Consider the following 26289-nt stretch of genomic DNA (forward strand, 5'->3'; position numbering starts at 1 on the left):
ATATATTTAATAGGTAATTTCTTCCTTGTTCACTTAAATTATTTATGATGTTACCCTCTGTGTGTAAATCATGCGTATTTGGAGCTTGTCTTAGCATATGATAGGAGATGTTTGTATATACACAATTTCTGTCAGATTGCTTTCCAATTTTCTCAACAGTTTTTTTTTAAATAGTGAATTCTTGCTCACATATCTAGGATCTTTGGGTTTGTCCAATACTAGCCAACTGGGTTCATTTGCATCTGTATGTTGTGTATCTAATCTGTTCAACTGATCAAACTCTCTATTTCTTATTTCCTACCAATTTTTTTCAAAACTATTATGGCTTTGTATGGTACAACTAGATTCCCTTCCTTCCCACTTTTTAAAGCAATTTCATTCTTTTTTAAAAAATATCTCAAGAAAGTAATCCTTTGGCAGTTTAATCATATGTCACTGAATAAATAGTAGCATTGCTATTTTTATTTTATTGTCTGAGTTCACCTGTGAACATTTAACATTTCTCCAATCATTTAGATCTGCCTTTATTTCTGTAAAGAACATTTTGTAATTGTAACTACATAGTGCTTACATGTTTCTTACCAGGTAGAGTTCCAAGTATTTTAAATTTCAGTTATTTTAAATAAAATTTCTATTTCTGTCTCTCATTACTGGTTTTTGTTGATAATGTCCTAAGTGCTAATGATTTCTGTGGGTTTGATTTATATCCTGCAAGTTTACTGAAGTTGTCAATTGTTTCAATTAATTTGCAGTTGACTTTCTGGGGTTCTCTAATCATATCATCTGCAACAAACAATAGTTTTTTTACCCTCTTTGTCTATACTTAATCCTTCAACATTTTTCTTGTTTTCTAGCTATAATGGGCATTTACAGCATATACTGAATAGTAATGGTAATAATAGGTAATAGGATTTACCTCTTATCTTATTAGAAAAGTCCTTAGTTTATCCCCATTTCAGATCATGCTGGCTCTTGGTATTAGATGGATACTATTTATCACTAAGGAAAGTTGCATTTATTCCTATGTTTTAATATGAGAGTCTTTAACAGAAATATATGTTGTTTCTTATAAAAAGTGTTTTCTTCATTTCTTTATATAATCACACAATATTTGCTATTTTTATTATTAATGTGGTCAGTTTCACTTATGGTTTATTTTACTCTGTGTAATTTGCCTCTATTTCTTGTTTGGTTCAGAATTCATGCCCTTCTCTCAGCAGTTATAAAGACATAGGATTAGCTTTTCTTCTCACTTTTAAAGGTTTCATTTTGATATTCAGATGACTTATTCATTTTTGAACTTATTGGAGAACATGATGTAGTTGAACTTATTGGAGAACATGATGTAATCCATGGAGAACATGGATTAAGTCCTAGTTTCTTCCAGAATGCTTTCCAGTTTCCCCAGCAGTATTTTTTTTTATCAAATGGGGATTATTTCCTAAACAATTTATTTTGGGATTTATATTACACCAGATTACTGAGTTCCATTGTTTCAGATTCTCCATTGTCTAGTCTGTTCCATTGGTCTACTTTATCTTTTATCTAGTTCCAAATGGTTTTGATGATTGATATTATATAATAGAAGTTCTAGTCCTCCTTAATTCCCACCTCTTTTTTATTAGTGCTAGATCATTTGCTTCTAGAAATGAATTTTTATCATTAAAAAAATCTAGCTCTATAAGCCAGCTCATAGAGCTAGTTGGCACAGTGGATAGAGCACTGGGCTTGGAATCAGGAAGACTCATCTTCCTGAGTTTAAATCTGTCCTCAGACAATTACTAGATGTATGACCTTGAGCAAGTCACTTAATCCTATTTGCCTCAGTTCCTTAACTGTAATATAAGCTGGAGAAGGCAATGGCAAGTCACTGTAGTATCTACCAAGAAAATCCCAAATGGTGTTATGAAGAGTCAGACATGACTGAAAAATGACTGAACTAAATAAACCATTTCACAAATAACTTGATTAGTTATCAAAACTATATATTAGCTTCATAATTGGTCACTTTTTCTATAATAAAATGGCCAAATCATCAGCACCACATATTTCTCCAATTGATCAAGTTCTTTGTTTCTTTTAGGAACGTGTTATTATTTTTCATATAGCTATAGCCAGCATTTCAAAAATATATTGAATAGAAATAGTGATAATATAGAAAGACTTGTTTCCATAAAAATTCAGTTTTAGATAGACATTATTTAACATTTTAAGGAAAGCTCCATCTATTACTATGCTTTCCTGTGTTTTTTTTTTAAACAATAAGGATATTTTATATGACCATATCTGTGTCTTGGAAGGAACTTGGTAGGACCTCTCTTTTGCCTATTTTTCAAAAAAGTTTATGTGGCATTGGAATTATCATATATTAATTATAACTACTTCATGTGATAATAAATACATGTAAATAAATATATAAATATAATTAATTAGATTAATTATTATAAAGCTGCTCATCAACCATTTGCTAGAATTTACCTGTAAACATATTTGAATGTAGGAATTTTTTCTTTTGGAGTTTATTTATGGCTTAAATAACTCTAAGGTAAAGTTATTTGCATAAATTTAATAATATTATTGTAAATACTCATCCATTTTATTTAGGCTATCAGTTTTATAGGCATGGAATTTGGCAAAATACCCAACAAAGGAGCTCTTAATGATTTTTTTCTTCATTGGCTGTGAATTCAACTATTTCATTTTTGATACTGGCAATTCAGTTTATTTTTAAACAAAGTAAACTAATGGCTACTTCTGTTATTGGTTTCTCCCCTTCCCCTCCCCCCAAGCTCCTAGTTTATTTATTAATTCAATCTTCTTTTTTACTTTCAATTATGTTAATCTCACCTTTGATTTTTCAGAATTTCTGTTTTGGATTATTTTTATTTGTTGATTATCTAGTTTTTTTTTAAATACATGGCCAATTCATTGACATGTTCTTTCTTAAGTGATAGGGTAAGATTGGTGGTTTGAATTTAACACAGAAGGATTTTAATAAACAGCGCAGAGCATGTTAATGAAATTACAAGAGGTGAATAAATGCAACAGATATAAGTGAGATCCCAAATGAAATTAGGATAAATTTGTAGTAATTTCCTCACGACAATCCTGGGAAGCAGATCATAGAACTATATTGAGATGCTGGTTAATAAGGGCCCAGTGCTTAGGGTATGCTTGGATTCGACCTTTCTAATTGATTATATAGAATGTGTACACATATATACCATGTGGAACTTTGGGAAATTAATTCTCAGTCATGAATAATTGAAGAACTAGTATTTTACGATGATGAAAAGCCTTCAAATTGGCTTCATAGATGGACCCAAAAGAGGCTAAGCTAGAACTGTGGACACATAGAAAAGATTTGAGTAGATAATCTCTCAGTCTCTGCCTTGATGGTTTTCAAGTAAAAAGAATCGATTTGAATTTCTTGGGAGAGGTAGGTAGATGGGAAAAGATGTCCAGTTCCTCAAACTGGCTGTTTCTTTTTTATTTTTATTCTCTTTTTCGTAAATGAGCAATTACATTGAAATAGTAGTACCCAGGCACAGTGAGTTTAGAAAAATCATCAAAACCATCAGAAGTTCCATTGGCAACTGGAGTCAATAGGAGAATCCACAGGAGGAGGAGTAGCCAATGACAGAAGTGCCTGAAAGTGGAGGCAGAAAGACAATCCTGAGAGGACTGTGGAAGCTTCAGAGATCATTCCTTGTGACATAGATAAATACTGTTCATGGACTTTAAAAAGGCACCATTCTTTGAAGCCCAATGAAGAGTTGCAATTAAGGAAAACTTTATAAGAGTTCCACAAAGACTTCCTGGGCCAAGTTTCAGTTTGTCCTCATATGTTCCTGAAAAAGTGTATTTTATTTATTTATTTTTTAAGCAATCGGGGTTAAGTAACTTTTTCAAGGTTACATGGCCAGGTGTTTCTGGTTGGGTGCTAAGTGTCTGAGCCTGGATTCGATCCCCAGGTCATCCCGACACTGGAGCCAGTGCTCTTACTCCCTGTGCTACCTGGCCACCCTGAAAAAGTGTATTTTAAATCTGAACCAATAATCCACAGAGATCTTATGTGTAGAAGGGGACAATAAACCCATGGACTAGGGAGGAAGGAGGAATTTTTAACTATGGTTCTTATTATATTCCCAATATATATTCCCTTTGAAAAAGCTAATTTACTGGCTGATTAGTATTAGGGGCTACATAGGATGGGGATTTAGAAGTTATATCACTATAAACCACACCCTTTAGAGTTATTCTAAAACCCTCAGGAAAGTAGATTTATTCCTTCTGTGATCCTAAACTGACAGTGTAGTGTAAGTTGGGCTAATGGCCCCAGAAGAGGTGCTGTAAAAGTATTACTATACATTTTGGCTCTTTGACTTTCTCCAGAAATTCTCTGAAGCTCAAGAGCACAAAATATGAAAGCTGGTCATAAGAGTGATTCAGAATTGGTAAAAGGCACAACATAAGAACATTAAGACAATAGGGAAAGTCACCTAATTGAGATTAGATAAAAGGGAAGGGGGTTTTTCAGTAGAAAACTATGATTCTTTGCAAATAGTTTTCTCATAAAAAAACCTGTTGAATGTCAATAAGAACTAAACATCAAAAAGAAAATATGAACATAAACCATCACTTATTTTTAACTCACCTTTGCAAACTTTGCAGCAGCTATGAGGTAAAGTAATATGATGGGAATCTGGACAATTCAAGGGCTGGCAGACTGAATTCTCAACAAACTTCATTGTTTTGTCCTGTCAAACAAAAATTTCATTATAGAAAAGCAATCAATATTTCAAAATTCTTGTTTATTGTTGACTAGGATAGTTTTGGAATATGGTTGACCCTGGACTTGGAATAAGCCACAATGTTCCCCACTTAAATTACCAAATGCCCCCCTCCCTGGTGTGGTGGCACAGTCTCTTGACAAAAATTACACAAAACCACAGCTGTCAGGTTGTGATCCAATCTGCAACACTGAGGAGAAAAGATATTTATACATTATTCAACTAATGTTCAAATTAACAGACTTAGAGGTGGGTTTTTTTAATCACATTATATTTTATAGGGATAAATAATGAAATACCCAGTAATATTAAAAGTACAATACAAGATTTAAAGAAACAAATATTCAATCTGTACATTTGAATCATAAAATAGATAAAAGAAACATAGAACATTGCATATAAATTAATAAAGATATATAATTTCTTCTTGTTAAATTCATCTCAAGAGCTCATTTTGAATTCCTGTTATATGTTTGATGTACATGTTCCTGCTTCATCTGATAAAGCCCCATGCCATAAACTTCTTCCTTAGGCTAGCATATCTAAGACATAGCTGAATCCCATCTTCCTAGGGCCCCCAACAGCACTGAATAGCATTATACTCTGTAGCTTTCCTGAACCAGATGCTGACAGGTCATCTGATATTTCTCAATCTTGACAGCCCTGGCCAATTGGCAGGCAGAATATCTACTTTCAAAGGATATGGTAATATCTATGATACTGGAAGCACAATTCTTATTGTCCAAGATTACTGTCTGGTCTAGTTCTGTGAATGTATCATCAATGTACAAATCATGTCAAGGATGTTTTTTGAGATCACAGCCATTGAAGTAATGGAATAAGCTTTACTATGATCAAGTTTCCTGACTAGATGCTATTTTTAAATATTTCAGTGCGTATTTCAAAATCTTCTCCACTCTTTCTAAGGTCAACAGATAGTCATTCAGACATAAAGCCAAGACACCATTATTTATGGTGTAATCAATTGAGATTTTATCTGGCAATGGTCTGGAGATGATCCATACCTGGGACCAGATGTTAAATGCTACTGCCCATATCCAAATTCTCCTTCCTTAGAGTCATTTAAATAGATGGCCAGATCTTCAGATTGAGGGTCTAAATATGAGTAGTGAGAGTCACAACATTAATCATACATATACTGGGGTGACTAGGTGGTGCAGTGAATAGAGCACCAGCCCTGGAGTCAGAAGGGCCTGAGTTCAAATTCAGCCTCAGACACTTGACACACTTCCTAGTCATGTGACCTTGGGCAAGTCACTTAACCCCAACTGCCCTGCCTTCCTCCCTCCAAAAAAAGCAAAAAAAAAAATTACATAAGAAAATGTAACATAAGAAAAATGTTCTAGATTTAATTAATTTTCTATATAATTATAAATTTATGTATCAGGTAGTTGTAAGCTATTTAAAAGCAAGACCCACTTATTAGCCACTTATTAATTATTGTTGTAAAAACAAAAAGTACAGTACATTAAAGATAGAAGATGCTTAACAAATGCTGAATAAATTAATAAGTTAATGAATGAATATAGTCTGTCTAATAATATCAGGAATGACCTAGAAGCAAGTATTGTCTTTTATATTATCTTGGAGTCAAAATCTACTCTTCCTTTAGTGTTGACAGTAACTAAAAAAAATCTGGTGATCTCATGTTGAGAGTTACTATGAACTTGTAGTAATATTAAAATTACAGGAGAGGATTCTGGGAAGATGGCAGAGTAGGACAGAAAATTTCAAGCTCTCAAACTTTTCTTCCATAAAAGAGATAAAACAGTGCTTCTGGGTAAAAATATAGCTGTTAAAACAAATAAGAGTAGGGGCAGAACAGGGGTCTTTTTTGGACAATTGGAGAAGACCTGAAGAAAAATCCCAGGACTAGATTTCCTCCCTTTGAAGAATAGGCTAGGACCTCTTTAACAACAAGCAGCAAGCTGCTTAAACAACAAGCCCCAAGTCCTAGGGATGCTGGGTTCTGCCTTGGCTGTCACAGGAACTTTTACCCCAGGAACAGTGAGAGGAGTTGAGCATCTGACCTGGGGAAGATCAAGGGAACCTCTGTTGACAAGGAATGCCAGATTCTGGGTGAGTGCAGAAGCATTGGGGACCAGATGACAGATATCTGGCTGTAGGCACTTATAGGAGGTTGGAGGACTTGGTTTGAGTTCAATATCAGAGAGGAGAACTGAAGAGTATCAGAGACTAGAGACACCATCCACCACACCCCAGGTCTAGAGGTGATTGTAAAAACTAAATTATTACAAAAAAAATAATGCACAGGCAAAGGAGAAAGAACCCAACCAAAGAAAGCTACCATGGGAATTAGAGAAGACTGGAATTCATCTTCAGAGGAGCATACTGAAACAAAGAAATCCACTTCTAACCCAAAGAGTAATGTCAAATGGTCATCTGCCAAAAAAGAATTCATTGAAGAACTTAAAGAAGACTTTAAAAATTAAATGAGAGAGATTGAGGAAAATTTTAAAGAAAAATAAGAATAACACAAGAAAAACAAGAAGATTATTACAAGAAAGTCAACCAATTAGAAGAGGAGATCCAGAATATTAAGGAAGAAAATGACTCCTTGAAAATCAGAATTGGGCAAGGGGAAGCCAGAGAAGTTATGAGATGAAGAAATAAAAAAACAAAATATAAAGAATGGAAAAATAAGAGAATGTGAAACATCTCATAAGAAAAACAGTGAATCTAGAGAACAGATCAAGAAGAGAAAACATAAGAATGATTGGACTACCTGAAAGTTCTGATAAAAAAATAATCTTGATACAATAAAACAAAAAATAATTAAAGAAAATTGTCCTGTAGCTTTAGAACAAGAGGGCAAAGTAGAAATACGAAAAAAAAATCCACTGATCACCACCTGAAAGAGATCTTACAAGGAAAACTCAGAAGAATATTATAATTAAATTCTGAAACTCCCAAATAGTGGACAAAATAGTAAGAGCAACAAGAAAAAATTTACATATGATGGTACCACAAACAGAATCACACAAGAGCTAGCACTGGTGACACTAAAAGACTGCAGGTGTTGGAACACAAAAGAACTGGGCCTCCAGACAAAAATCTCATACCCAGCAAAGCTAAGCATGATTTTGAACGGGAAAAAAGTGGACATCTGATGAACTGTCAGACTTTCAGGACACTGTTAAAAACAAAACAAAACCCTCAAGTCAAAAAAGATTTGGCATACAGGAGCCAAGAGAAATGTAAGGTATGTACCAATGACCGATTACAAGGCACTCAATAAGGACAGAATGTTTACCTCTCATGTATGGAAAATGTAAAACCTATACCTAAGATTCGTACTAGTAATTAGGTAGTGCATTTTATTTTTAGTTTTCCTTCTGCCTCTAATACAGAAGAAACCTTTCCTTCATGATTTCTTAAAATGTGGTATTCAAACTCATTTTTGGTCATAGCTTTCAGGTAGTCCAAAGATTCTTAAAGTACCTCTCCTTTAAATGTCTTTAAAATATTTCTCAGATAGATTGTTTTTTTATGTAATGCCTTACATTTTCTTCTATTTTTTCACAGAGTTTTGACTCTCTTTTAATAGTTCTTGCTGTCTCATGTAGCCACTAACCTCTAGTCATTATAATTTTCTAGTAGTCTTCCTTGGGCAAAGTTTTGTATCCTTCATATTAAACTATTTATTCTGCTTTCAAGTCTTTCCTCCAATTCCTGTTCCAGGTCTTTCTTCCAAAACTCTCATTTTTCTCCCAATTCATTCTTCTTGTACTTTAATTTAATTTATAATATCTATTTCAACTCTTTTAAAAAATCTCTTCCTGGAATTCTAGTTAACTTTGTTGCTAAGCTCTACTTTTCTTTGAGGCTTTACTTGAATATATTATTTTCTTTTTTATGGTTATATGTCTTTAGCATCCTTAGACTTTCAATTCTTTATGGTGGGGACTTTTTAGTTTATTAAGATCAAACTGAAGACCTTTATTAAGATCAGACAGGAATGATCATTGCTATCCCCCCAAATCACCCTTCATGTTCATGAACTCAGAAATTCCTTGATCTGATCACAACATATTGACATTCTCTGCCTTCAAATACCAAATACTGCTCTTTGTTCACACTCTGAACTCAATCCCTCAGTTCTCTTCCAAGACACCACCTCCTTTCCTTCTTGATGAAACAGTTCAACTTTACTTGATCCTCTTCTCTGAAGTCCCTTGCCCTCTTATATCACTGATTTCAGCCTCCTAAGCTTCATCCTTGGATCACTCCCAACATGTGTTGCCTTTACTCCTACATACATACTACTGTATTAAGCTGTAGAAAATTATGAAACCATTTTGACTGTATCCACTACAAATTTACATTACATAAACTCAACTGGGCCCTCACTGCTGCCAGGAAATCCTTTTATACACTCTCAATTAACTCACTATCCCAACCTTTTCATCCCAACTCAAACCTCTCATAGTGTCCCTTCCATTTCTTTCTCAACTGAAAACCTTGACTCATATTTTACTGAAAAAATTAAAGTATTACCAAGAGCTTCCTCTTCTCCCTTTGTCCTTATTTCATATCATTCAGATGCCTTCTGCCAATATATTGACCTCTCCTATTTCACACAAAGAGGTAACCCTTCTGCTTACCTGTTCAAACACCTTTAAATGCACAAGTGATCACATTCCATCCCATCTTCTCTAGCAAAGTGTCTCCTCTGTCACCCCCACTCTCACGTTTGTCTTCAAACTCCCCTTGTTCACTGGTTGTTTCCCAGCTACTTACAAATATGCTCATGTCTCCATCATACTTAAAAAAAAATATATCCTCACTTGATCCTTCCATCCCTGCTGTTATCCCATGTCTCATTAAGAAGGCCATCTACAATAGGAACCTCCATTTCCTCTTCCCTCACTATCTTAACTTTTTGCAATTCAGCTTCTGGCCTCATCATTCAACCACAACTGCTCTCTGAAAAGTTATTAATGTCCTCTTAATTGCCAAATTCAATATTTTTCTCAATTTTCATTCTTTTTGACCTCTGCTGCTTTTGATACTGTTGATACTTCTTGATACTTCTCCTTGATACTCTTTTTTCTCTTAGTTTTTGGAATGCTACTCTCTCTTCAGTTTACTTTGCTGGATATTTCCATCAAGTCCTAGATAAAATCCCAACTTCTCAAGGAAGACTTTCTCAATCTCCTCCCACATTTCCTTTCTTGATTATCTCCAATTATTTTTCTTATATAGCTTGTTTGAACATAGCTGTTTTCATGTTGTCTCTCTCATTAGACTGTGAGCACCTTGAGGGCAGGAACTATCTTTTGGTGTTTTTTTTTTTTTTTATCCTTAGCCTTTAGCATAATGCTTGAAACATTGACTGAATGACACATATACAGAATTATAGTTCTTCAAGGGAAGAAGAAATATTAGGAGCAGAGAGTGAGACTGGACTATAGAGAGGTATCAGCTGACCAACCCACCTGGCAGAGATACATAAGCCAAAGGGACAGGGTGGTGGTGGTGGAGAATGCATGTGTACATTCTTACATTAAGAGGTAAGAAAGGATTTCTAGCTTCGGCAGTACCAGGAGTTATGAAATGCCTTTGTCATCCATATATACTATCTGTGCCTCAGTATTATTGAACTTTGAATCATTGAAATTTGAGTCCACTTTTCACATAGATGTGTAAATTTGTGGGTAACTGCAACCTGGGTTTATGAAAGGAATATTTTGTACCTATTGTTCTTGCTATATTATTTGGAAAAATGCCTCTGTTAAGGAATAATTTTATCTACTAATTGAAGCACACATGACAGTAATAATCCGTAGTTTTAAAAACAGTCATCCACAGGATAACTCTAGAACTCAGGACATTATTTACTCTCTGGGGATCTATAAGGCAAAAGGGAAGGTATAGTTTGTGAGTCCAACTTTCAGGTTTGCTACAATGATATAAGATAGACATATTATGAGAGAACTGAAAGTCTAAAGAGTGATAGTAACCAACTGTCAAAGACCAGTATTGGTCTCTCTAAGAGTAGGCATTTTAATAAATGCTTTTTGTCTTGACCTAATTTGCTAAGTAACTTTGACTGTATCAAATTACCTTTTTTAAGCCTTGATTTTCTTCTAGTTAAAGTAAAATTATTAAGAATTTTTGAAAAGTCAATAGATTAAATACTCAGGTACATCACCTGTGCTTATCAACTGAGTGCCAGAAAAGTAAGTAAATTTTCCACTGGCTTCTGCTGATCCCACAACTCTGTACCTTTTAGAAAAGAAATTCACATTTCACTAGCTATTAATTAATGCAGTTTTCCCTGTGGTTTTCCCACTATATAAAAAATAACTTTATTGATACCTATTATTCCTACATCTCCTAGACTTCCCTGAGTCATTTCTCTATCCCTCTCCCTTAAAATAAAAAAAAATCTGTAACAAATATACAGTGAACCAAAACAAATTCTTTCATTGATTACATCCAAAAATATATATCTCATTCTGCATTTTGTGCCTGTTGCCTCTCTGTGAGAAGATGAGTACATTCCTCATCACCGGTTCCATGGAATTATGATTGGTCATTGAATACCAGAGATGTTAAGCCTGTCAAAACTGTTTATCTTTACAATGTTTTTTTCACAGTACAAATTGTCCCCATGGTTCTTTCCTCACTCTCCTTTATTTCTAACAAATCTTTTCAGGTTTCTCTGAAGCCATCTCTTTCATCATCTATTTAGTTCAACTACATTCTATTACATTTAACATACCATAATTTATTCCTTTATTCCAAAATTGATAGGCACTTTCTCTTAATTTAAAGTCCTTTGCCACTACAAAAAGAGTTGGTATGACTACTGTGTATGGATAGATATGGGGTCATTTTCCTCTTTATTTGATCTCTATGCATTGTCAAAAGGTATGTACAGCTTGGTGACTTTGGAGACACAGTTCCATATTGTTTTCCAGAATAGCTAGAAAAATTCCACCTAAAGTCCATTGATATTCATGTTTTCCCATAGCCCCTCTAACATTTGTCATTTTCCTTTTTTGGATATCTTTGCAATCTGATGGGCATGAGGTAGAACCTCAGAGTTCCTTAAATTTCATTTTTCTATTCATTGAGATTTAGAGTATTTTTATGGCTATAGATATGATAGATGATTTTGAGGATTGACCACTCATATCCTTTGACCAAATGTTTATCTATTGGTAATGGCTCTTCTGACTTTTTTGAAGTATTCAATTTTGTGTTCCTGATGTATATGCATCTATATATATATATATATGTATATATATATATATATATATATATCGTAAAGATTAATCCTTTGTCACATCCAGGACATTTATATGGCCTACGACTACACTATCATATTGCATTCGTAATTGCATGCATAAATTAACAACCCAAAACAATTCTTTTTTCAGCCAAGTGAATTCTTGTATTTCTATAATCCAGTAAGATCCTGAATAGTCTTATATTGGTAAAGGAATCATATATAATAATGACAAGAATGGTGTTTCTATCATCCTCATTAAATTTTCTCTGAAATTCTTTTGACTACTCAGAGGAAGAGAGTTTTGTCTTCACTCTCAAATGAATGGGGAGTTAAGTCAAATTTGGTAACAGAAATGTGACAAAAATTCCTGTTAATTTCTCCCCATTTTTTGATTATAGGTTTAATATCCTCATCTTGAAATTTGAATTCAATTATGCTGTTGGTAGATAGGATTTGTACATTGTTCGGCAAACATATTCAGAAATATTGCTCTCTTTTCATTTAAAAAGTATTTCCTATGAAATTTTCTACTCCATAGCTCAAAGTGCTGCTCAGACTTCCCAAGGAGCAGTGCCCTCATTTAATTTAAAGTCTTGAATGAGATTGATGAAAACTTCTCAGCCCACAAGATTTATGGGAGCAAGCCAGAATTTTGGTTTCACACTTCCTCCCTCTTTACTACTGCCATATCAGCATTAGGCTCCCTTCAAGGGTCTTTTGACCTCCACCCTTGTATTACCAGCATTAGACCCCTTCAGGAGTCTTTCAACTTTTGAACTCCACCTTTGTTTTATCAGCATTAGGCCCCTTCAGAGGCTTTCAACCTCCACTCCTACTTATGACCTTTTTCCCTCCCTTGCTTTAGCATCTACCAAATAAGGACATGAACAATACCTTGGCTCACTGTCCCGCCTCCCAGCCAACGGGGACGAGGCGGTAGGGGGCTTGATTGAGTTAGGGTATAAATTCTTATTCTGTCTTTTGTAATGCCTCATTCTGTTGGCTCACACTGATGGAAGGGATGCCCTCTTCTCATGAGAAATGAATAAACTTTCTGTTTTTTCTCAAGATAGCTCTAACTTTTAATTTTTCTGGGTAGGGAATTTTTGGGGTCCTGGTACCCCACACAGTCTAATACTGCTGAATCACCTTCCTTTACATCTCTTTTTCTCTTTAAAAAAAAATCCTTGGCCTTTAGTTTTTCCAAGGAAACTTTATTATTTTTCTAACTCAGTAAAATAATTTTTAGTAATTTAATTGGGATGGCAATAAATTAAGGTGTTATGTAAAATTGTTGGTTTTATTTGCCTATGAACAATAAATATTACTCTATTTAGATCTGAGTTTATTTGTATAAAAAGTATTTTATGTTTATGTTCATATAGTTCCTGCATCTGTTTTAGCAGGTATACTCTCAGGTACTTTTTACTAAGTATTTTACATGATCTAAAACAATATCGAATAATGTTGATGACAGTATAATTTACTTATTTTTCTCTTTTAGTTAAATCTATTTTAGCTTTAATCCCTTCTAAGATCATGTTTACTAGCCCTGCTTTTTTTTTACATAATAGATTCTACTCCATTCCTTTGCTTTATATGTATGTGTATCTATCATTTTCATTGTGTTTCCTGAAAGCAGTATATTGTTGAATTCAGATTTTTAATCTGCTATCTATTTGTGAGTAAATTCTTCCCATTCACATTCTAAACTATAATTACTTGTTGTGCATTTTCTCCTTCCTATTTTTCCTTCTCACCCTATTTACCCTATCCCTCCTTACTCCTCTAATTTACTTTTACCAGCTATCTTACCCTCCTATTCCTTAACCTATCCACCTCTCTAAGAGTCTCTCCTTGATCTTCTCCCCCAACCCTATCCCCTTGTCCTCTTATTTCTTCCTGAATTTAGGAGACTTTTATACATATATATATATATATATAATGTTTCTTCTTTATTTCTGAGAGTAAGGTTCCCAGCACTACCTGCCCTCCCACTCCTCACTTTCTTCTTCTCTATTAATTCTTCCTTTTATGTCTCATTTTAATGACATAATTGCTCCTTTTTATCTCTCCCTATAAAGTTTTTAAAAGAATAATCCCATTAAACAAGGCTCAGTCCAAGGCTTTTTCCCCCCAAACTACCAAAATAATGATGAACACGATAAGAGTACTGATGACATTTTCACATATAAGTAAACAATTTGACCTTTTTGATTCCCTTATAATTGGTGTCTCCTCAATCTGTTCATTGAATAAGATGTTTTTCTGATAAAATTTTTCACATCTTCTATTTTTTCATTTTGTTTTATTATTTCTTGGTTATAATATAATCATAATATTATAATATCTTTATAATATCATTAGCTTTCCCTTGTCCAATTCTAGTTTTCAAGGAATTATTTTCTTCCTTAAACTTTTGATTTTCTATTTCCATTTGGTTGACTTTCTTTTCATAGTTTTCTTGGATTGCTCATTTTCCCCCTAATTTTTCCTCACTATCTCACATTGATTTTTAAAGGCCTTTTTAAGTTCTTCCAAGAATTCTTTTTGTACTTGGGACTATTTGATGATTCTCATTGAAAAAGAAGTGGTTTTTTTTTTTGCTCCATTATCTTCCTTTGAATATGAACCCAAATCTTCTCTGTCTTCATAGTAGCTATCTAAGGCTAGGTTCTTTCTCTTTTGTTTACTCAATGTTATTTGTATTTTGTTTTATTTTGCTTTTAGCAGCTATTATTATAATCAGGTTCTAGTCCCAAGGTGTAGGTAGGGAATGATGTCCCAAGCATAAGGTTCTTCTTACTGTTATTTTCTGATCTCGGACTGGGGCCCAACCTTGGGCACTCCTCTCCACTCCTAAGCCATGCCTAGGATCTGCACCCATGCTGTCCTACAAATGCTGTTGTGTCTGTGGTCCCTCTGTGACTTCAAACTACAGTTGCACTCCCTGCCCTGGAAATGAAACCAGGGACTGTACAATCTTGAAGGTGCCCATAGCCCTTATGGGTCCCTGCCCCTCTGCTACTGAACTCACTAGGCATATGCTACTTCTTCATGTGCTACTTCTCCCCCAAAACTGTGCTTGGCATCCCTTGGTGGTGGAAGGTCTTTTAATCTTCTACTTATCAGCCATTGAATGAGACTGCCTCCCAATCTAGCTGCCTCAGGACTCATTTGTTGATTCAGCAGAGTCTACCTGGAGGTGTTTGCACTTCACTTAAATTGAGCCTCATCTACTGGAAGTCTTCTCAAGTTGTCTTAGGAGGAAAATTGTTTTACTCTGCCTTGTTCCAAGAATCCTCTTCCTTTTTGTACTTTTTAAGAAGGCATTTTAAATGTCTTTCTTTTATTTTTAATTATTAACCCACTGAATGGGGTTCAATGGGCCAAGAAATACATGTCAGTCTTTCTATTATGATTGTTTTCTTGGATGGTTTTTTTATTTAACCTTTATTATTATGTATTATATATCCTTAGTTTGGAGTTTGCTTTATGTAATGTTATTCCATTCCCTTCTGTGGTTTCTAGCAGACATAGAATAATCTTGGTTTATGTGAATTTCCTAACTTTAGTATTTGAAGATCTTTCTCCTGGTTTCTTATAGAATTTATTTTCTATGTGTCTTAGAGTTACTAAGTATAGGCTTTCCTTTCTCTCTCAGAAGTGATCTGTAGATTCTTTTTATTGATATTTTGACTTCTTATCTCAGATGTTGTTGGAACTTTTCTTGTATTATTTTATGTGCACAATAGTATTTAGGTTTTTCAATTTGTCATTTTTTTCTGAAAGACCAGTAATACTTAATTTTTCTTTATATATCTCTCTTTGAGATCACTGACTTTTGGTTGTATAGGGATTATGTAGTCTTTGAGGATTATTGTCTTTTGCTTCTCATTTTCCAGGTTGTCCTTCACTTCAGTATATTTCTCTTCCAAATATATTCTCTCTTTAACATTTTTGGAATGACTTTCTAATGTGGCCTCAAGTATTTCTACTGTGCAGGTCATAAGGTCATACATTTATTTCCTTTCTAATTTCTACTTTTTTGATTAATTATTAAATTTTATTTTAAATTTAAGGAATAAAACAAGCATTTCCAAAACATAATACATAAAAAAGATGATTGTACATAAAACTGCAAATCTACTATGCACAACTTCCTTTTCTCTTTTGAATCATTCTAACACATCTTGTTGGGTTTCTTATATCTCTTAGGATTTGACAATGTTTTGAAAGTGAATTCAATTTCCTTGTCTTGTAACATTTATTTATAAAAAAATATTGTAGTCTTTGATGTTTCAGTGTGCAGACTTCTTTAATTTTAGCACCCTCACTGTTGATTTATCTGTTTGTGCTTTAGGTTTTAATTAAATTTTCTTCATCTCAATGTTTAGTTGTTTTATCCTTTCTAAGGATAGAAAATTTTATCCTTCTATTACACTGTCACTTACTTTCATACCCCTCCCCTTTGATATTGTGTATACTCAATAGACTAGCCTAGACTGCAAGGGTGCTTTAGTTTCTTCCCAAATTGAGGAATTTTCTTTTCACTTGTCTAGGTCCCTATCTCAAGGAGCTTCTGCAGGAACAGTAAATTTCAGTCACTTTTTTTCAGGCTTACTTGAAGAATGAATGGTGGCCCATTGAGATAATTCTGACCATTCCTTCTCTGACTGACCTGAATAAACATCTGCTAACTTTTATAGGATTGGGGTAAGTATGAATACAATGGGTGCACTTCAGCCCTCAGGTTTGCAAATCTAAGGTCCATTCCAAGCAAAAGAAGGACAATCTTTTCCCTACTTTTCCTTCCATCGTCATGTTGAAACAATGTCTTCTGCTTGTTTCAGATTCTCTGCACTTAGTGAGGAATATATTTTTATGTGGTAAAACACAAGGCTTTTACTCATTTTCTGCATCATTTCAGAACACAGAAGCCCTTGGAGGAGCAGTCTTGAGAAGAATTAGAATTTTCCAGTTTGAGTTAAGGCTGTTACTTTGGACTCCTTGCTTTCTTGTCCTGGGGATTCAACTGCTTTTCCACTACATTTGTTGTGTAATTGCTCTTTTGTTTTGTTTTGTTTTGTTTGCTTGTTTTGTGAAAGATAGTAGGGATTGGATAAAGTATATAGTTCATAATTCCATTACCTTTTTGGTTATGTGACTCAGAAATAGTTTGCTCAGTTACACAATGCAAATATCTAACTACCCCAAATATTTTATTTAAATAAATTTTGAAATGCTGTTGTATCATTTTAAGGGTCATGAGACCAACAAGATGGAAGAGTAGACCTTTTTCCCTTTCTTAATGACCTTTCACACTGCTCCAAAATAAGAATGAAGTGACCAGAGATAAATCAATTTCAGCTTTCTCTGTGGTGTCATAACACTAAGCACCCAAACACAGTAAAATCTTGATGAAACAATAGCAGAGAAGGCTAATCTCTTGATCTTAATGTGTGCTTATTCAGCACACATTCCCCCACCACCCACCACAATCCATATTCTTCAGCCTCCTTCTAGTGTTAAAAAGACACATAGGGCAGAAATTTGTTCAGCTATGATGTCAAGATATTTAAACACTTCCTGTTTTCCAGAGCTAAGTCCCAGCAAACAGGTTATGCCCTGAGCTTGGCGTAACAACAATCCTCTGTACTCACTCTCTGTATGATCTCACTCTGGCAAAATGTATTGCTTTGACCAACACCAGGTGTTCTCTGAAGGATTTATTATTTTCTTATTAATCAATAATTTCCCAGGGACCTGAGAGTCAGAAGCAGTGAACATGTTGCAGCAGAAAGTGATAAATCAAATCTCTTGACACTTTAACAATTTTGATGCTTGTGTAACTGCTAAGTGAACTGACCCAGAAGCTGTACTCCTGTTCTTACCATGCCAACTCTCATTGTGTACCTTGCTGAAAAATCACAAGACTCAATGACCCTTACACAATGGTTCTAATGACTTAAGGACTGCTCCCATAAGACTCAAGAACACCTATATTATCCCCCAAATGCCTGCACATGAGGGCCTGCCATGGGAACTGTTTACTCACAACCTAAGGATGACTATGTTGGGTCCTGCCTTTTTATGGTTTTCAGGTTCATAAGCCCTATTCCTGCCCCAGCTTGTCAAGCCCTTCTCAAGAGAACTTTTATTTGCAAATTTGCTTTCCTCACCTTGAAATTAATTAAGCCAATTTTTCCTTCCTGACTAACCTGCTTTTGGCCTGCTTTGTTTGGTTAACCACTCACAGGTTAGAGGTCCAGTCTGGACTACATTTAAAATTCTTTTGTCAGTGATAGCATGGTGGCAGTGATATGTGCAAAAAAAGCTTGGCCAAAGAAAGGAGAGAAGAAATGGGGGTAGAACATGTATGAGTGTGTGAGTGTGTGTATGTGTGTGTGTGTGTGTGTGTGAGAGAGAGAGAGAGAGAGAGAGAGAGAGAGAGAGAGACAGAGAGAGACAGAGAGAGACAGAGAGACAGAGAGACAGAGACAGAGAGACAGAGACAGAGAGACAGAGACAGAGACAGAGACAAAGAAACAGGGATTGATGGCCCTCCACTAAGTCTGAGGAAAAAATTCCAAGATCCAGCTGGGATGAGTTATGTCTCCACAGAAGAAACTTAGGGCAAAGTTTGAAGCTGGCAAACTATGAGTTTCCTCTGCTGCACATGAGAGAAGACTTAAATGCTTTGAGATCCAGCCTCCAAGAAAATGATGAGCAGTCTTTCTAAGCACCAAATCCCTGCAGATCATACCACTTATAAATACAGGTGCCCTTTATAGAATTTCTCCCTTCTTTCATAGGAGAGAACTTGCCTCAGGAAAAGGTATATCTGAGTTCCTAGAGGCAACTGACAAAAAAAAGAGCAGAAGACCATGGACCAAGAGAAGAGATTTTGAGACAAATGGAAGAGGAGGAAATTATCAAAAAGATGTAGAAAGTAAAAAATGGCTGTTCCCTGCACAATCAGGGACATAGGATGATTTCTACTATGAATCAATATTCTTTATGTCACCTACAGGAAGAGTTATTTCAAAAACAAAAAAGGAGGGTGGCACAGGGCAAGATCTACAAAGTAATAGAATAAGAAGTTTTGGGATTAAGAAATCCAAAATAAGATACCAAAATGTACCTTAGAAGCTTTAATTCCATAAAGAATACAGAGACTAAAGAAGGACTGAGTATGAGGAAACATACCAAAATTTCTGGGATACACTTTAAACAATCCTGGGGGAAAAATCATATCCCTACAAATACACATAAACAAAATATCAACCACATAAAAGAATGCAAAAACACACTGATAATAAGAGAAAAGCAAATCAAAACAACCCTGAGGTTTTATCTCATACCCAGAGAACAGACACAGTTCTCAGTAAGATTTAGGTGAAGAAATGATGCCCATTACCACCACTATTATTCAATATCATACTAGAAATATCAACTATAGCAATAAGAAAAGAAAAAGAAATTGAAGGAATTAGAATAGGCAATGAAGAAACAATTGTTGTTTGCAGATGACATGATGGTATATTTAGAGAATCCCTGACAATCAACTAAAAAAACTATTGAATATAACAATGTAAATGGGAAGAACAACTACCAAAAAAAAAAAATCAAACATAAATTATGTAAAATAAATAAAAAACAAACTTGGCTTAAAAGAAAAAATTTAGGAGATATTCCCATCTCATTCCTTTGCAGAGATGGGTGATCCAAAAACATGGCACTTTGAACATTTTCAGAATTTTTTATGAATTGATTAGTTAGGCTGATTTTTCCTCTCTTTTTTTGGCCTTAAAATACTATTTGTGACATAGCTTTCCAGGAGAAGGAGAAAGAAGAAAACTATGATCATGTTAAAAAAAAAGACATCAAAAAAAATTATTTTAATAAAGAAAGGTATCACATATACACAAAAAATACCATACACACAATGCCTAAGCCTGTGAGCTTAAATAAACGAAAATTCTACTTAATAATACTCCCTTACTTATCTTATGGAATCTCCAACTATCACCCATGGTTGATGTGTTCATCTATGATCTTAAAACTTCTCTTTATCTTGCTGATTATTAAAGGTCACTACTATAATTTCAAGTCTTCTATTCTCATTGTTTTTCATTTAATACATATATCAATTTTCTGTCTACAATCAATACCCCATGCATATTTTACAAAACATCCTAGGAAACCATTCATCCTCTACTCAATCTATAACTTTTTCGGTTATATAGAAAATATACAATTAGGGAAATTAACACAGATTACTTGAATTCCAAAGGAAAGGACTAGTATTTGGGCAGTTACTTATGTGTTGTTGTTGAGTCATTTCAGTTGTGTCTGACTTCATGACCTCATTTTGGGGTTTTCTTAGGAAAAATACTGGTGTGGTTTGCCATTTCCTTCTCCAACTCATTTTACAGATGAGAAACTGAAGCAAACAGGGTAAAGTGGCTTCCCCAGGGTCACATAACTAGTTAAGTGTCTGAGGCTGGATTTGAATTCAGAAAGATGAGTGTCTTCCTGGTTCTAAGCCCAGTGCAAGTTATTTAAGATAATACCTAACTTGAAAAACAAAATCTACTTAAGTTACTTTAAAATTAAAAATTTCAGAAAGGAATGAAAATTCTGTGAAATGTATTTGAATTTTGAACTAGTGAAAAAGAGGTTTAGTTTGAAGAAATACTTAGATATTTTGCTTTATGAAATTAAAAAAAAACATGATTCATTAAATTTGTGAGAAATTCAACTTAAATCTCCACATCATTATTAATACAGGGGCTAATTTCCATGAAATAGGAAATTTTTAAAAGTTGATTTAAAAATATATTGCCTTATTAATGACCTATGGATCTAAGTGAAGTATGTATTAGTTTAGTGAAAGTTTTATATTAAGTGAAGTTTTTATATTTAGAATGAATTTTTAATGGTTGATTTTGTCTGACTTCACCTATAATTTCATAGCCTTACATCAATAAGGATCTAACATCTCACAGTGTTAGTAATCAACCCACCAATGTAAATTGCAAACCTTCTAGGCATTTAATAGTCTTATTTTGTTCAAATTTGATATGATGAAAAATATTAATTGGGCAATATATTTTTAAATAATTTGGATAATAGGTGCAGCTAGGTGGTGCAGTGAATAGAGCACTAGTCCTGGAGTCAGGAGAACCTGAGTTCAAATTTGGCCTCAGACACTTAACACTTACTAGCCATGTGACATTGGGCAAGTCACTTAACCCCAATTGCCCTTCCTTCCCCCCTCCAAGAAGCAAAAAAAAATTAGATAATAGAAACATATGACAAATAATCAATATTTTTAGTTTTTAATCTATCAGTGTCACTTAAAGTGTTTGTAATGAATGTTTTCTGAAGAATTACTTTATATAAGTTGTTGAAAAAAATTAAATTTTCCAGGTGTGTCCTTACCTTGCACTCATAGAGAACACAAACTCCAGAAGAGGAATATAATGTTTTTTTCTCTCCTTCGAAATAGGTTCTTCCTTGAAAATGGCATATGGCTTTGGGATTTAAAACAAAAACAAAAACTTTGATGAACAAAAATAGTTTAAAGTTGGCAAAGTAAATTTACAATGATGCTTCATATTTGCTTAACATTTTTCAAGGATTTGTACTGACACTATTCCAACTGCTCCTCAAAATAAGATACTCGGACACAATAATTTAGATTACTGAACCTGTAGTCATGGCATCTGCATTCAAAAATTTACTTTGCCACTTATTACCCATGTAACCTTGGGCAAATCACTTTACTTCTGTGGGTCTCAGTTTCTCTAACTGTAAAAAAGAGGGTCCTGTTAAATGGACTTCCAACATCTCTACCATCTTTAGATCTATAGTTACTGATTTCTCTCTATCTTACTTCTCTGATCCTCCCGTTGACAAATCTTGTCAATTATTCCTCCACAATATGTTTCCCATATTGCTCTTTATTTTTATTCCCAGCTACTCTGTCCTAGTCCAAGCCTCTTATTATCTCTCATATGAACAGCTAACTGTGAACTGCACAAAGGGATTGAGTCATATTTAAACTGTGCATCTAACATAGCATCTAACACTTAGCATTTAACACAGTGCTCTGCATGTAATAGTACTTAACAAGTATTACTGAAGTTCAATTTGACTCTTACACTTGACTTAATTTTATCATACTGTCCTTCCAGATTCATCTTTTTTTTTTTTAATCTAGTACAGGCTCAGGATTCATTCTCTCAAATCCCATTAACACTGCCAGGCTGGGACACTAGAAGGTGACTGACCACTTTCTTCCTTCAGGTTTCTAGAAGTAACTCTGAGGAACAGGAGGGTTTTCTAGTACTACTACTCATGATGCCCCAACAATATGCTCCCAGTTGACATCAATTAACCAATTAGTCCTAATTAGCTTTTAGAAATGAATATTTACAAAGAAATATATTAAAAAGTAGTTGGTAGAGCCACTAGTCCTTTCCAAACCAGAGGCATATTGGGCTCAACTTTAGAGAGCTCATGTGGTAATGAGGTAAATTCTTATTTCTTGATTGATGAAAGTCCTTTGCTCCCTTTGTGGAGAACTCATGAAATTCACTTTAGATATTATTTTCTTTTGGTCTCCTTGTAAAGTTCTGCAGCTACTCTTCTTCAGCAGGTCTAGTTTATCCTCAGGCATTGACGTGAAGTCCAAATCTTTTGAACTTCTAAAATTCACAAAGTTATCTTCTAATCAAGGTGGAGGAGAGGATACAGAGATTATGTCATTCACCTTCCCACCTTCCCCTTAAGAATTCCCTTTCAGAGGCTTTGCTGATACTATTCTGCCACTCAACTTAGCCTGCTTTTAGAATAGAGGATTCTGAATTTTTATGCAAGTAATTTCCTTTCAATGTCATTTCTAACCTTCCAAATTGATTATGGGCTTTTAAAATCCTAGTCAGTAGTTGATAAATATTTATTAATTGCCTTCTTAATAGCCAAGCATTGTGCTAAGCACTGGAGATACAAATTCAAAAAAGAAAGATAGTATTTGCCCTCAAGGATCTTACAACAAGACAACACACAAAAGAAAACTGAAAAATGAGGGGTGGAAGAATGGAGGGGTGGAAATACTGGCATGGAGCATGGTGGATAAGTAAAAAAAAAAAAATCCAAAATGAGTGTAGCCAGTGTGGGGAAATGAGATAATTGACCAGTAGATTCATTTTAGAATTCATTTTTTTTACTAGAGGTAACTTTGATTTATAACTCAAAGAGGTGTTCTCATATGATAAAGGTATCAGGACTTATAACATCTTCTTAGTTAAATTAATTCAGTAAGGGATAATTTATTGGGTTATTCAAGTATTGAGAAGGTGACCTGTGATGAAACGCATAAATTTATATTGGAGAAAACAGATTTTATCATTCACTAAAAAAACACTACAATGACTCTCTACTATAATGGGTAGGGGGAAGGGTTCTGTGTCCCCAAAACTTAGACTGGCATTTAGGGCTCTTAGCAATTTTGTGCTGCTCTAGCATTCTCACAATATTCCCCCCATGTACTCTATACTTCAATCAGACTGAACTATTTCCCATCCCCCAAACATATTAAAATCTTAAGAATTTCTGAAATGGTTTCTCTCTTCCCTCTCCCATGTCTCCAATGTCTGGCTGTCAAAATCCCATCTTTCCTATCATTATGAACTTAAATACCAACTCCTTGTCAACCCTCCCTTCTTCATTCCCATTGACCTAGTAACAAAATATGCTTGCTCCCTTCATTGAGTTTTGTACATCTCTTTGTAATTGTGTATCAGCTATCTCAAGATATTTCCTTTTTCTCAATGAACTTGATACTGGTTCAGTTTTCCTCTCAATGTCAACTCCTGCCTTTATAATAGGAAACTTTAAAACACAAATACCTTAACTCCTCAGTTCCTTAGTTTCTTAATTTCTCATGACCCACTATTATCCATGTCAGCTGTGAAGGGGACTGGTACACCCTTCTTATCATGATCTGCATGCAATTCCACTTATATGGAATATCTCTTTACCAAACCATAACTTTCTATCATTCCATACATCTCTCCTTATATCTTGCCCTTGTTTAATAAATTGAGCCCTGATCATCAAAACAATCCTTTTATTCCTCTTTATTTCCCACAGAGGCTGGCCAAAATACTTTCTTCTCAAACACCCCACACCATCTCTATCTCATTCCAAATTAACTGAGGACCTTATTTCATACTTTACAGAGAAAATAGAGACCATTTGTTGTGAACTCCCTCTTTACTCCTTTTCTACATTTCAAAACCTCTTGATATCACCCTCCCTCCCCCACTATTTCCTCCTTTATTTTAGTCTCCAATAAAGTGGTAGGACTTTCCTTTATATGAAACTGCTGCATTATTTGTTAATTGTTGATAGATTAATAAGTAAGAGGTATAGTTTAGTTTTAGTCACTGGAATGAGCATTTATGAATTAGTTTGATTTAAAAGACAGTTTTGGACAGAAGTGGATGGCTGCATGTACACAGGAGCTGAAGGCTGCACACATGCAGGGGTGGAGTGAGCCTGGGTAAGTTGATTCACCCACTGCAGGGGTGATTCTCAGACCTCTGACTGCAGGACAGTGGATCTGTTGGGTAAGAGGCAAATGCAGGGCCCACGGCAGAGACATCAGCTATCTCTGGGGCTATCAATGTTTAAAAATCACCTATCTGTACTTCCAGGGACCAAGATGGTGGAGTAAACCCTAGCTACTATAACCCTCCCCCCCCCCTTGACCCTGAAAACCCAGAAAATATTGCCCCAGTGTAGAGTCCTAAAATAGTGGAACCAACTGAAGGCTTGGGAGTCCTAGAGGAAGGGCATGGCTGAGGATGTGCCTCACAGTGGGAAAAAAAGAAAAACAAACATATGGAAAGCAAAGACTTCAGAATCCTATTATGGGGAGCAAGAAGAACCAAATTCAGAAGGGGAAAGCCTTGACTCTAGACCCACATCTGAAGCCTCAAAAGGGAATATGAACTGGTCTCAAGCCCAGAAAGTATTCTTGGAAGAGCTCAAGAGGGATTTTAAAAGCCAAATTAGAGAGGTAGAAGATAAATTGACCCTTCTTTTCAAATTACAATCACCAAAATAGAAAAACATTTCACTAAAGAAAACAGCTCCTTAAAACATAAAATGTATGAAATGGAAAAAGAGGTTAAAAATCTAACTGGAAAAAATAAATCCCTAAAAATAAAATCTGAACATATGGAAAAGGAGCTTCAAAAATTAATTGACGAAAATAATTTGCTAAAAATTAGAATTAGTTAAATTGAAGCTAATGACTCTACGAGGCATCAAGAATAAAACAAAACCTTAAGATTAAAAAAATAGAAAAAAATGTAAAGTATCTCATTGGAAAAATAACTGACCTGGAGAATAGATCCAGGAGAAATAATCTAAAAATTAATGACCTACCAGAAATACATGATGAAAAAAAGAGCTTGGACATCATCTTCCAAGAAATCAATGAAAACTGCCCTGAGGTCCTAGAACCAGAGGGTAAAATAGTTATCAAAAGAATCGACCAGACACATCCTGAAAAAGATCCCAAATTAAAAACTCCAAGAAATATTGTAGCCAAATTCCAGAATTATCAGGTCAAGGAGAAAATACTACAAAGTCAGAAAGAAACAATTCAAATATCATGGAACTACTGTTAGGATCACACAGGACCTAGCAGCTTCTACATTGAAAGATTGGAGGGATTGGAATATCATATTTCATAAGGCAAAAGAACTAGGGCTATAACCAAGGATAAGCTATTCAGCAAAACTGAGCATAATCTTTCAGGCAAGGAGATCATCATTCAATGAAACAGGGACTTCCAGACCTTCCTGATAAAAAAGCCAGAGTTCAGTGGAAAATTTGATCTCCAAATACAAGACTCAAGAGAGACATAGAAAAGTAAACAGGGAAAATGCACACACACACACACACACACACACACACACAACTTGCTATTTAATAAGAACAAACTGTTTACATTCCTATATGGGAAGCTGATACCTGTCAATGTTGAGAATTGTATACTTAATGTGACATTTAAAATTGATATAGGTAGATAGAGAGTGTATACATATATATATATATATATGTATATATATATATACACATGTTAACTGTAGTGATGATAAAAAACCTTATTAAGGGGAGAGGGACTGCAAT

General features: G+C 34.6%; 2 protein-coding genes across 3 annotated transcripts in view; both read right to left on the reverse strand.

The window, feature by feature from the left end:
* The window catches only part of TWF1 (twinfilin actin binding protein 1), a 372084-nt gene extending 348448 nt beyond the window's left edge, over positions 1–23636 (reverse strand). Inside the window, exon 1 of one of the 2 annotated variants that reach the window (XM_069094242.1) lies at positions 23625–23636. The gene's annotated coding sequence lies outside the window, so the exon portion shown is untranslated. The remainder of the gene's footprint in view (positions 1–23624) is intronic. The other variant, XM_069094243.1, reaches the window with a different exon arrangement.
* The window catches only part of NELL2 (neural EGFL like 2), a 178502-nt gene that overhangs the window by 68578 nt on the left and 83635 nt on the right, over positions 1–26289 (reverse strand). Inside the window, exons 10-11 of the mRNA XM_069094241.1 lie at positions 21523–21614; positions 4658–4760 (exon numbers count right to left, since the gene is read on the reverse strand). Coding sequence (XP_068950342.1) covers positions 4658–4760; positions 21523–21614 — 195 coding nt within the window. The remainder of the gene's footprint in view (positions 1–4657; positions 4761–21522; positions 21615–26289) is intronic.

The sequence above is a fragment of the Petaurus breviceps genome, unplaced genomic scaffold (genome assembly GCF_028583685.1).
Source record: "Petaurus breviceps papuanus isolate PSGF00001 unplaced genomic scaffold, PetGlider_PUasm1.0 216, whole genome shotgun sequence".
Classification (NCBI taxonomy): domain Eukaryota; kingdom Metazoa; phylum Chordata; class Mammalia; order Diprotodontia; family Petauridae; genus Petaurus; species Petaurus breviceps.